This window comes from Carassius carassius, chromosome 19 (assembly GCF_963082965.1).
Source record: "Carassius carassius chromosome 19, fCarCar2.1, whole genome shotgun sequence".
NCBI classification, from domain to species: Eukaryota; Metazoa; Chordata; class Actinopteri; order Cypriniformes; family Cyprinidae; genus Carassius; species Carassius carassius.
Genome location: NC_081773.1, coordinates 22,921,124 through 22,934,860, shown reverse-complemented (window position 1 = coordinate 22,934,860; position 13,737 = coordinate 22,921,124). Strand labels below are relative to the sequence as shown.

The 13,737-nt window shown below is 36.1% G+C and overlaps 1 protein-coding gene across 1 annotated transcript in view; it reads right to left on the bottom strand.

The window, feature by feature from the left end:
- Window positions 1–13,737, bottom strand: part of LOC132095406 (solute carrier family 49 member 4-like) — a 38,330-nt gene that overhangs the window by 5,249 nt on the left and 19,344 nt on the right. The window contains exons 6-8 of the mRNA XM_059500341.1: window positions 11,996–12,063; window positions 6,789–6,916; window positions 4,212–4,394 (exon numbers count right to left, since the gene is read on the bottom strand). Of these exons, the coding sequence (XP_059356324.1) occupies window positions 4,212–4,394; window positions 6,789–6,916; window positions 11,996–12,063 (379 nt within the window). The remainder of the gene's footprint in view (window positions 1–4,211; window positions 4,395–6,788; window positions 6,917–11,995; window positions 12,064–13,737) is intronic.

Here is a 13,737-nt window from a genome sequence, read left to right as displayed (position 1 = left end):
AGTGCTCACTCTGGGTCTCTACAAAAGGTCGCTGGACCCTTAATTTTATTATTGCCATTTGACATAAGGGCCACCCTCAGACACTAGGTGACATGGCTTTTACTAAGCCACACAATCAAAAAGGCTGAATGTTTAATCTTAACCAGCTATTCACATGCTTTCAGATTAAGGGTGAATGAACCAGCCTTGCCAATTTAAAATAGCCGGCTGGGAAGGACAACAACGGTAACTCAGTGAAGCACATCCCTTTCACTTCATTTTAAAGTGAATACAAAGAAAGTTTAAGACATTTGTGAATGTATCATTGGTCACAGGCAGGAGTGATTCCTGAAAGCACATCAATTCAACCTTGGGCGGCTAAAAAAAGAGCATCAAAAAAAAAAAAAAAAAAAAAAAAGAACATCTCTGAGGCAGGCTCAATATAGAAGGAAACAGGCGATTTTCAGTGCACACCAAAAACCCAATCTAAACCATCGTTCAGATCTATATTAGCAACCGAATGGAAAGAAACTGGATAATTACAAGAGGGTAAACAACAGAACTCTGTCTCAGTAAGGATTCAAGCGTCTTCTAACAAAGAGAGAGAAAGACACCACAATGCATTATGAACCACTCAAAAGTTTATGGTCGGTAGGATTTTAAAAAATGTTTTTAAAAAGAAGTCTCTCATGCATTTATTTGATCAAATATTTTATTTGATAAAATATTACTACAACTTAAAATAGCTTTTTCTATTTTAATATATATTTTTTCCTGTGAAGGCTGAAAGCTGAATTTTCAGCAGCCATTACTCCATTCCTTCAGAAATCATTCTAATATACTGTTTTGCTTCTCAAGAAACTTTTCAATCAATGTTGAAAACGCTTGTGCTACTTTTCTAGATTGCTCCAGGACTTATTTCATGTATTTTTATATCAAATAAAAAAAATATTTAAGAGTGGTAAAAAAAATTCAAGGCACTTTAGTGTCTATAACTTTTAATATTTTTGAGCATTATCAAATCTGGTTGATAAAAAGTGAAGCCCAAAGGGTCTTCTTTCTTAAGACACCACAATTATGTTTGTAACACACTGAAGTAGGAAACTATTACAATTATAAGTTAGTTAGAGCAATTTCAGCTGTGAGTCCCATAATGGGGGGTGCTGGCTAACAGGTTAATATGTTTTGTGTAAACCACAATACATTTATTTTTAGGGTTCTTTGATGAACAGCTTAAAAGAACAGCGATTATTAAAAACAATGTTTGTGTATCTATTGATGAATAAAAGCATTACATTTCTTTCAAAAAAGTCTTACTGACCCAAACTCTTGAATGTCAGTGTTACTTAATAGGGAATGTGTTTTGGTCTTCATGTTTAAAAGATGAGTCAAAGCTTTCCCTAACGTGTAAGTGCCCTTGAGGTGAAAGTATGCTTCGGTTTTACGTCTTGCACATTTGCATCATTTGTGCTTTTGCCTTGAATTGACTACACTAACTTTTGGATCTACTAGATAGAAACACTCACAGTTAAGGCTTCTCCTTCCAAGAACTAGTAAATGAGCATGGAAAATCTAAATGGAGACAGCAGAATAGGAAAGCAAAAACTACATCAATGGCTGTGCAAAGGGTTCAATTACTTATGTGAGAGATCGTTATATATATACATAAAGTGTTATTTGTTTCCCTAGGTGTCAAATTTTAAGTGAAACTGCACCTTTAAGAGGTGGATTTTGTGCAGTTTAGTTAACAGAGAGCTTATTATGTCGAGAAGGGCTTTCTGCCAGTGGAAGCAGCGAGAGGTTGCAGGATGGTTCTGATGTAACAAACAGAAATCCATCCATCATCTCTTCAGCACCAACTCACCGGTTGGCCTAAACAGAAACAAAGTGTTCAAAACTCAATAGCAATGCCAACGCAATAACCATCTATATATAGAGACCTCATTGTTTCGACGTTATTTTCAGCTGTGGCACGGTGTTGGCGGGCCACTGTTGCTCTGACAGCCACACAAAGGCAGAACGAATCTCATAGCTTCATTTGGGACCGATAACCCAATAAGATTTGAAAGGATGAGCCAGTTAAGCTCACTCATCTCAATTTAATCTTCTCCAGAGGATCAGCAGGAAGACTGAGGAGTTTTCGGAGCCTGGGAGCTATCCAGCAACCTGCCTGCTCATAAAACAGACACCCGTCAGCCGGTCAGTCAAGGCCAATGACAGAATGGGGATATGAGTGCATCCCAGCTGGGATCTGGACTTGATGGCGGTCAGTGCGAACAGGGGTTGACAGCTCTATAATTTATAACATATGCTAATTTCTGAAGAAAATGTGAATGGTGCTTGACTGCACCCACAAGTGTTGTGGGTGGTTTGCCAGGCATAGCTATGAAGTTTTAGAGATGCTCTAGGTTGTTTCTAAGATGTTCTTAGTGTTGGTTAGGTGGTTGCTAAATGTTTCAAGTAAAAGAATAAATACATTTGTATTGCATTCTGGTTTCTATATTTGCCTCAGGTTTAAAACACGTCTATGGGCTTTTTTTTTCACCTATTTTATTTTCCTATTATCTTATTGCAAGTACAATTTTACCCCCCAATAAATAAATAAAACAATAAGAGAATAAATTAATGACTAAACAAAATAAGGCAATTGATAAATAATTGAATAAAGCAATTAAAGTCTGCTATTAGGACTCTTAATATTATGATGTCATAAACCCCCTATTCTCATTACTGTAATGCATAAAAACAGAGCTTAAAAAGATTTATTTATTAGGGGTGTAACGGTACAAAAACATAATGGTTCAGCTTGGTTTTGACATCGCGTTTGGTATAGTTTGGGTAAAGTAGAAAAAAAAAATAGAAAAAAAAAAAATGTATGTATGTATGTATGTATATATATATATATATATATATATATATATATATATATATATATATATATATATGTATGTATGTATGTATGTATATATATATATATATATATAATATCAAACAATGGTTAACTGAACAAATAGATGCTTCTTTAAATAAATTCAATTACAATTACATTTTCCTTAGGGACAAAAATCTGCCTCAGCTTCTCCTTTAAACTATAGGCAACCCTTTTACATTACTACAGAGCCCAAACAACTATAAAAATCAACACAAATGAAATAAAACTGTATGCAAATGTAAATTGCACATAATGTAGTTTTTAAATTAACTTCTAAATTTTACAATTCCTATTTGTTGTTGATATATAATAATTTACACCGCGGCTGTCAACTTGTTTCACAAAAATGTATTTAAACAATTAATTATTTAAATAATTAAGACCTCACTAACAGGTAAAGTAAAATCTAATGAGCATACACTATGATATTTCTCAAAATTTAATTTCTCTAGCAAATAATGAGCTGTAGACACTGACTTGCCTGAGGTAAATGAAATGCGATGTGACATTTTGTTTACAAGCTATTTTAATGATGTCTTTCTGCGGTTGAAACACTGATTGAGCGATTACATGAGGTGTGATTTGTTCATTCATGTTTATTTCACGTTAGAACTAGTAGTAAAGAGGAAGGGATGATCACTCTCACTTGAGCTCCATGCTGCCGTTAAAACTGAGGCTTCTATACAACGATCTGTCACACCATATCAAAGAGCACCAAAACAACATTTATTGTTAGAATTTCCTGAAAAAAAATTAGAATGATTTCTTTGTTACACGTGCATACCAAACCAAAAGACCGTACCGGAATACACGTATCATTACACCCCTAGAATATATATTACTTTATTTATTTATTACTATATTTATGTTACTTATGTTTATATGTTGTTATGCATGTCTTATGTAGGCACATTAAAACATAATGCCTCGTGATATGCTGTTTTTGAATGGAAAACACATACAGTGTTGTCCACAAACAGCAAGAGCTAGAATTAAAACCATCATGGACTGCCTGTCAATCCAGTGACACCTGTCAGAAGTGACTCATGAATATTCAGCTTGAAGCTACTATTTACACTGCAAGATAGGGCAGGTGAGTCAGATTTTCATTTGAACATCCCTACACTGAAAGTTAATCATCATTCAGACGGACAATGACATTGGGACAATGTCAACTTTGTCCTAAGTGTAAATCCATATCTATTTCATGTTGTACCCGTTTGTTTAGGCTGATGGGAAATCTTAGTTTTCTTTGCTGTAAACCCTGTCCTGTCTGTCAAGAGTTAAAATATCAAGATACCTGTAAAGTAAAAGGTGAGGCAAAACAGCAAAAGTCCAGTGAAGAGGTTGCTGAGGAAGGTGACCACTCCGCAGGTGATGCCCTCAGGAACAGGGTAAACCGTCTCAATGAACAGCTCCAAGAAGATGGGCACACTGCTGTTGATGAAGATACCCACCAGGATGCAGGAGGTGTAGAGAGTGGCTAAAGGAGCAGAGAGAGAGAGAGTGAGAGAGAGAGAGAGGGTTATATCTCAAATACATTTCTAGGATACCTCCTTTACACAGAAAAGAAAGACAACCTTACAAATGAATATTTAAGGGGAAAAGCTTTCTAACTCAATTTTCCTGTGCTGGCAACCCTATTTCAGCGGATATGACTCTAATCGACTAAGAAAACACTGTTACAATTCATTCTTAAGTAATGATTATTATGAGCTGTTAGTACTAGAAAAAGTTTTCTTTTTATCTTAGCACAGCTCAGAGTTTAATGAAGTGTGGAAATTGCATTATTTTTATTTTTGCAAATGTCGGAAAGACAATGTTTTTCAGTATTAAAACACTTTCATTTCCAAAATTCAATTTAATTGTAAAAAAAAATTGCCAAAAAGAAACACCCTACTTTAGAAACTCACGAGTCTATTGTCATTTTAAATGATGAGAAGCTGCTCCATGTGTGAATGTGCAGTTGTGTTTTAACAGAACATCGCAAACTGGTTCTAACCGGGGCAGAGAGATAAATGGACAGCCCGATGCACAAAAGGAAGAGGACGAGCACATCAGAGTCTCTAGTTTGAGAAACAGATCCCTCAGCTGTGTCATTGAAAGTAAAGTGGAAACACTAGTTTCAAAAATGGGCTAAAAATAAATAAATAAAAGACTTAAAAGATTTTAACATTTGAATTGTGGGTTCCAACGTGAAAAAGACTTTAAAACCTAAGGTGAATGTTGCATTAAAACATCACCTTAAATACTGCAATTATTTAAAATTAGTCATTTGAAACATTATAAATTGCTTTAATGTACACTAGTGTTAAAAATTTAACACTTTAAAAGATGTCTCTTATTCTCATTAAGGTTGCATTTATTTGATCAAAAATACATGTAAGTAAATAAGTGATGCCAAAGCTGAATTTTCAGCACTCCAGTCTTCACTGGCACATGATCCTTTAGGAATCATTCTAATATGATGATTTGTGGCTCGAGAATTTCTTATTATAATTTCTAAAATTTTTGTTGATTACAGTTCATTATTAATATTTCCATTTTTGTGTATACCATGATACATTTTTCAGAATTCTTTGAGCATAAAGTTCAAAAGAACAGTATTTATAAGAAAAAGAAATCTTTTGAAACAAATGTCTTAACTGTCACTTTTAATCAATTTAATGTATCCATAATGTACTATGTATTATTTCCCAATTTAAAAGTAGTGTATTTTTTTTTAACCAATTTAATGCTCCCATGGTGAACAACAGCATCAAATGCTTTAAAAAACATAAAAAGTTCATAATGATTCCCAACTTTTAAATGTAATTTAGTTCTAAACACAAATCCAGAAGAAATGTCTTCCATATATGTGATAATCATGGTATAAGTGACAGAACTAACAAAGGCACCAAACAGTCAAGGTAGTAATGTGGGCACAATGGCAATCACTGTCAATTATTCCTTACATAATTTTATATAATTAATATTTTTATTTGAATAATATTTACACAATTCAGATACAAGACAAATCTATTTCAAACTGCACTGCAACCCACTGAAATGACGCAATAAAGCATGAAGACTCTTTACGTGTGTTCTAGGAACACTTGCACTGACATTTACAATCAAATGGGTTTATTCAAGCATGAATTGTTGCTTCTAAGCAACAGCATGTCTTGTTGAAAATCATTCAGAGAAATCTTACAGGTTGCAGTGACTGGAAGAGAAGCAAAATTACCTCATCACTGTGCAAAAAACACCCACATTTGGCTCGTGACGGAAGTTAATTTGATGTAAAGAAAGACTGGTATCCATGTGGTAACTATTGTATAAGTGAAGGAAATGGCAATGGGCCTGTTAAATTAAATGGACATGGTAGGCGAAGGTCCACTGTCAATTATTCCTTGCATAATGATTCCAGCTAGAATAGGTTCTGATGAATTGATGTTGCCACAACATAGCCTTGTGTTCATTAGCATGAGAGATGAATTGCGAGAGGCATGGAAAGCCACGGATGGAAATGGGACACGTGTGAGCGATAAAATCTTGCCAGATGGAGTGATGGCCCACGAGTCTATGAGCTCTGTCTGCCAGGAATTCTGGGAGACAGCAGACAAAAAAAGTCAGGTGCCAAGCATAAAATGATAATTGATGGTAATATTTGAGCTGGCTGATCTATAGGGCATATGTTTGATTCAGGCCGGCTTCTCTAGAGACCCACTCCCTTTTCCCCTTCACTGATCTGGGCTTAATGAGTTCCTCTGGCTCCCTCTCACCGATACAATTGCAGCTTGCCTATGCCAGCGCTTGCCTACCAGACTCCCTGCGGGACGACAGTTTTGTGGATGTGCACAAGGCAGAACATACTGCCCTTTTCAGCACAGTATACCTTGAGTGGAGGGCAGGTGAGTAAGCCTGGTCAGGCAGGTGAGAGTGAACCAGGTGGCCGCCAAGGATGCTCCGGCAAACATCAGCACCAAAATTAGCTTCAGCATTCCTCGAATATAGTCAGCAAACCTGAGGGCAAAAACAGAAGACAAAAGAAAGGAGGAGGAGGAGGAGGAGAGAAACTTGAATCTCGAGTCATAGCTCAAAGGTGACAGAACAAGACAAAACCAAAAAAAAAAACCTACAGAGGCAGGCAGGCAAATTACAGGCAGGCGCAGGTGAAACTTTTTCACAGATGTTATTTTTGGCACCCACGTCAGAGACGCATGCCGAAAATCTTGTCCCTCAAAGACTTGACTACTGGAGATGACTCAAAACAAATTCTCACAGTCTTGTAAATTTGATCTGCACTAACTTTATCATTTCTGACAAAGTTCCCCACACCGTTTCCTCTCATCAAGCACATGTTAGCACATCTAACATGATGGAGATACATGGCAATATCTCTAAGGCATGTTCTTAATCACCTTTCTTCACAACAGTGATGAAAGCCATCATAAAAACACTTTATGGAGGAGTTAGCTATTATTTGTTGTGTCGAGGTTGCAAGACTCATCATTAATGATGTCTTATGGGCTTTTAATGCATTTTAAGGTAATTATTAACCTCAAAATGAAAGTTCTGTCATAATTTACTCGCCCTCATGTTTGAGTTTCTATATTTGGTGAACAATAATGGAGAAAGTTATCAAGTTATCAAGTTATGAACAGTGCTGGGTAGTAACTGATTACATGTAATTGGATTATTTTACATTTTAAAATACTTGCAATCAGACTACAGATTTTCATTGATTACATACTATTCACATGGTTATATGACAGGCAGATTAACAGGTATACGATTTATTTTTTATGAATTTTTAATATTTTGACTTTTGTCATTTAAAGAATTTTTTTTATTAAAGTTTTACATTTTTATGATTTAATTAATTATTAGTTTTCCATTAACAAACTTTGACGAACTTTGACGTAATATAATATTTGATGCTCTTCATGTTTTAAAAACAACTAATGTAATATATTTTATTTCTCTTTGTATTTTATATCAGTATTTTACAAGATTATCTTATTTAAATCAATGTGATAAACAAGTTATGTCAAAGTAATCTAAAAGTAATCAAAAAGTAGTCTGATTACATTACCTAAAAAGTGCAATATAATGGATTACATTACTAACTACAATTTTTGTCATGTAATTAGGAATCAATAATGCACTACAATTAGCATGTAATCTACCCAGCACTGGTCCTGACTAGAGAAAGTCAGGCTTAAAAAAATAAAATAAAATAAAAACTACAAAAAGCACCATAAAAGTATAATACAAATGGTCCATATGACTTAAGTTACATTTCAAGTGTTCTAAAGCTAATTTGTTTTGTGTGAGGAAAAGACAGAAATGTATGTAAATATTTACAGATCTTCCATGTATGATAAGACAATAGGTTATATATACATATAAGATGTATACTTTTTCAATACATTTATGGTGTTTTTTGGGAGTTTGACAGCACAGAGTCCATTCACATTTTTTTGTATAGAAAACAGAGGATAGGGCATTCTTAAAAATTTCCCATTTAGTGTTCCATAAAAGAAATCATGTCAAATGTTTGGACAGCATTAATAATGAACAGAATTTTTATTTTTGGGTGATCCATCCCTTTAAATTTTAAGCATTAACTTTAATTGGCTGTCAATCACGCTTTCTTGACCCCACAACACCTTCTGCATTGAAAAAGCAATGTCACCCCTACCTCCCGACTGCTGTCTGACAATTAAAGTCTGGTGGTTTGTCAGGCATCCCAGTGTTTGCCCAACTGCTCAGCATACCTCACACCACAAACCGTTAATTGACCTGCGGAGACAGCCTCTTATGATTCACCCGTCTTGTATAACTCCACCGTAACGGTGAACGAGGACGAATCTTTGACGAGGACTTGCGGCTTTTATATCCGCCTCTGGAATCGCATCAATTAGAATGTGCAGCTATCACCCCTGCAGCTCAATTTTAATGCATCCATTTTTCTAAAGCATGGACTTGACCCAAAGGGCTGAGCTCTGCGGCGGAGAGCTGGTGGCGTATAATAACTCATGTTAACGCATTTGCAGCACGATTCATGGCATAGGGAGGGCGCTGGACCCTGTAACGCACAGGAGCCAATTAACAAGAGATCACTCGCCAAACGACCACTAATAGGACCAGGTTGGCGTGGAGACTTAGTGGGGCATCTGTTGCTTCTCCCTGCACCCGGCCCCAAATGAACAGCCGAAGTGAGAAAAAGCAAATAAGTAAAAGTGCCAAAGCAACAGGTGGGATGTGCACTCTTTAATTAGCTTTATGAATCCCCATTCGGGTTGTAGCTCACAACTCATTTGAATAACACACACAACTAAGGCAGATCACAGGTTTTCATTGATGTTTTAACCCTCTTTGTCCCTCCCTAGCTTAACGGCATTTCGAGTACTAACCCAAAATGCAATGCAGCAATATAACAATTGATTAAATGCCTAATTAAAAGGTTTACAAAATGCAGAACCTGGCTGGATGTGCTGATTGGGGCCCTTCTGCAAACATTTAGTCATCAGGGATAGACAAATCTCTTGGTTTTTTTTTTTAGCAGACAACAGTTTGCTCTTTCTCTCTTCTCTACACCAGTGTCTTAATCAGTCTGTGCGACGAGACTATTTCATTAGCATTTTCACCCACTGTTCATAACAAAAGCTGATTTTAATAAATTAGCAGGAAGAGAATAAATTAGCTTTGGGACCTGGGAGGATCCAAAACAGCCTGGGGGAAAAAAAAGCCTAACAGAGACAAAATAAATGTGTAGGAATGACCTGAAAAGTATGACACAAGTTTGACACTGGTTTATATGAGATCTTTTTTTGTTTTTTTTTTAACATAGAAAGTTTCCAGCACCGTCAGCATTCTAGCATTTTGGTCATGAAACTTTAATAATTAGGCCTAAAACACTGTTGTGACAAGTATAAATATATAAAATATTTTCTTCTGTAGTTTGCATTTTCTCTCCTCAGTTTTTCTTTCTGTCAGTGGCTCGGCACACAAACTGTGCCTGGCGTGGGTTATATCATGAATATGCATTATTTTATTTGACGTTTGTCCTAATTGATTTGCTGTGAAGTGGAAGTTGGTAGCCACTGTAGGATGAAAACCTGCCATTCAGCCCACTCCTTTAGTGAACCAGTGCTGGTCTCAAAAAAGTAATAACTACCAGCTGTCTACATTTTTCCTGCGCACGACTGTCAAACAAAACCAAAAAATAGAATGATTATCTCCCCAAAAAGTGTGGGAGACTAATTTGATTATTTATAACAGTTCAAAAATACATATTTTTGAAATTGACTAGTTAGTGTGCTGCCTGAATGACTAGTTAGTCTTAAGTTAGCCTTGCATCATTGCACTGAATTGAAGTTTTGTCTTTCAGACACTAATCAGACACTTTTCTTACGGCTTTCTATTTTTGACCTTATTAGTACAGGACAGTGTAAAGGAGGCAGGAAGTGAAGTGGGAGAGAGAGGGGGGCTGGATCGGGAAAGGTCCTCGATCTGGGATTCGAACTTGGGACGCCTGTAGCACATTGTGAGAGTGACCACTCCTTGATGACTATTTTTTTTTGCCTGTTTCGTTCTTCATTCTGCAGAGGTCCTGCATGTGAGCAACATCTCCTGAATACACTGGAGTGTCAAATAGCTGAGCTACACAAATATACCCACACCTATACTATCGCTCGTGGAGAGACTTTAAAGATTCAGAGAAATCATTTTATTCCTAGAAAGAAATTGCAACGAAGCTTGGTGTCGACGACCCGGCGTTATGCAAAAAGTGACGCAAGTACCAAATACATGTGTTTCAAATAAATGTTACACCATAGGCCTACTGCTGCTGTTGATGTTCTTTCAATAAGCGAATTTAAAGGGCATACAGTAAATGAAATGCCAAACGAATATACAATAATAAACCTTTGTTTTTATCAAAAGTAAATCATGACACCACATAAAATATAAAAAGGTGTAACAATTTATCCAGTTTAATAAAATAAATAAACACTAATAAAATAAAGTAACAAACTGACTCAAAATTTTTTTTCCACATCATGCTAAAGTTTTCAGACTATGAGACATTCATACTTCCCATGAAGGACTGATTATGGAATGGTTCTTTTGTATTGCAAACATGATACTTGACTCTGAACTGCTGCTAAATATTATTCTTTTTTCTATAATATTCTGACCATTGGGGCAGTCTTACACTTAGATTGCCTACACTTCTTCATTTCATCATTGTTGTGTTTAGGGCATAAGAGCAAGCGTTGCGAGTCATGTTTACATTAATCTACTCCCCGCCTCCAGCAGCTTGGGGGAGTTGGAAAGTTAGTTAACTGTATACCGTTGCTCAGCCTTTTCGAACTTCTTTTTGCCCCGAAACGAAGAACAAAAATTGAACTCCGTTTGAAGTATATCTGGGCCTTTAATTCTAACTTACTAATTTGCAAAATGTATGTGCTCATTGTTTGTTGGTTGTAGTGTTTTCAGGATATTCAATCGCAACTTTTTGGCCCAGATGCAGGTAACATGAGGCGACACCACAGTCTACTTTCATTGCCATAAGTTCTTTAATGTCATTCACGCAGGATTTCTGCTTGTGTTGTAACAGAACAAAACATGCAGATCAACAATTCAAATATGGAGTTCAATGATTTTTGTTCAGAAATGTTTTGTTAAAGGTAGTCAATTTGTTACAAAAGCGATGCTTTGATGACTGTAACTGAGGTGCTTTAAAGAGGATGAATTTAGAGAGAGATTTAGCATACTGACAGTCCCAACAGTTATAACACACTGTCAGCATGCTAAACTGCTCCCTAAAGAAGTTAAAAAAAATCTCTAAATTCAGCCACTTGCAAGCTCCACTGCTAAAAAAAAAAAACTGCACAATTTGACCTTACTAAACTAAGCCAATACACCTGAGACTTGGTTTCTTTGAGAAGGAAGGCATTCTGATGTGTGACTAATGTTTTAGGTTCTGCTGCTTTTGGTTTTCACATCACTGGACAATACATGTAAAACAAATCCTAACAAATGCTAATGTATGACAACACCACCATCATTTCTCATGCATGGGCCATTACTCACCTCGCCATGGCCACACCAAACACACAGCCTCCAACTATGGACCAGAACCCGATCCAGCCTGCGTCCACCTGTGAAAGCAGAGAAAGGTGCGATCAGTTGAGATTATTCGCTGCTTGTAATGCTGGACATCACTTGTGGAGCAGCTATATGGATAGTGAGCCAGGGGCATCTGCAGTGTCGATCAGAGAGAAGAATAAACTGCCAGACATCATGCTGTCCACAAACATGCCTATGATGAACAGTCTGGTTCAACAACAGACTTCATAAAACAGATGGTCTATATCAGGCAACTAAATGAAATGTTGTTTAAACTTCATATCTGTTTTTTGACACACTGCGGTCCAAAAGTTTTGGGTTGGTATTTTTTTTATGTTTATGACACAAGTCTCTTATGCTCACCAAGGCTGCATTTATTTGATTAAAAATACAATTAGAAAATAATATTGAAAATGGAAAATAATACATGAAATGTTATATCAATTTAAAACTAGATTTAAAAAAAAAAGTTTGTTAGAGACAAACTTTGAAGTTGGCTTGAGAAAGCCAGGCAAGAATGTTTTTAAATTTACACCGTTTTGAAGTTTAACGGTTTTCAGTTTGAAACAGTTTTCAGTTTAAAGTAGTTTAGATTAAAATATTAATGTCTAAATTATTGAAAGGAAATACAGTCTATTAGAAAAACAGATAGAAAAACAGCAAAGTTGGTAAGATCTGGAATGGTCCGCGAGCCGGGAGCCGAACACGGGACGCCTAAAGCACAATAGAATTACATGTTGGCACACTGCCCACGAGGCCATCGGCGCCAACCTATTTTCATATATTTTATTATCATTAACATTATCAACTATTTTATCATTTCACTTTTGATCAGTTTAATGCATCCTTGCTGAAAAATAAATAAGTCTTACACTGACCTACTGATTTTATAGATAGAAGGACGGATGGATGGATGGATAGATAGATGCAATTTTAAAAAGTATTTAGAAAAACAACTTAACTGTGAGTGAAATAATAGCTTTACAACCAATTTATTTTTATGTCTTCTCAGCCAACAAAAAAACTTCCTAAAACACAAATGCCTCTTGTCCACTCGGATCATAGAAATTGAATAAACTGCTCTATAACATACCACATAAGTAGAATAATAACTGCGGCTGGAACAGCATTGGTCTTTGATTTGGCTAATTTGATAGCTAGGGATGCTAACAGAGGGATTAGAAAAGCTGGCTCTTTCTGGGCATCAGACTCGATTCCCTAGGGGTGTGGATGGCTGGCTATGCTCTCCAAGCACCAGGAACCACATCTCTCACTCACTGCACAGGAAAGCACCTTCAGCAAAACTCTGATTCAACAACAGAACATTTCCTTAAGGTCCTTCCAACCTGCGGCTATCAGGATGTACAACTGTACCCTGAGCTGAATCTCATGATGTCTTTGGGTGGATTGTAATATCACTATTTAGAGAACCTTGGGTTCATAAATATAACTTTGCTCATTGTTAGATAATCTTCCTAGGCCAGAGTGTCACAGTGCCTAATTAATAATCATGAATAATGCTAATTAATATTACAAATTTCATATTGTTTTGGGATGTAGTAGAGCTTACCTCTGAGATGAAATTAAATATTAATTTAACATCAAGACATTAAAAATAATTTAAAATGAATTCCATCGCTTTAAAATGGTCAATAACACACTGTCAGTTCAGTCTCAAAGTGTGATTTTTGTGACGCTCAATTTGT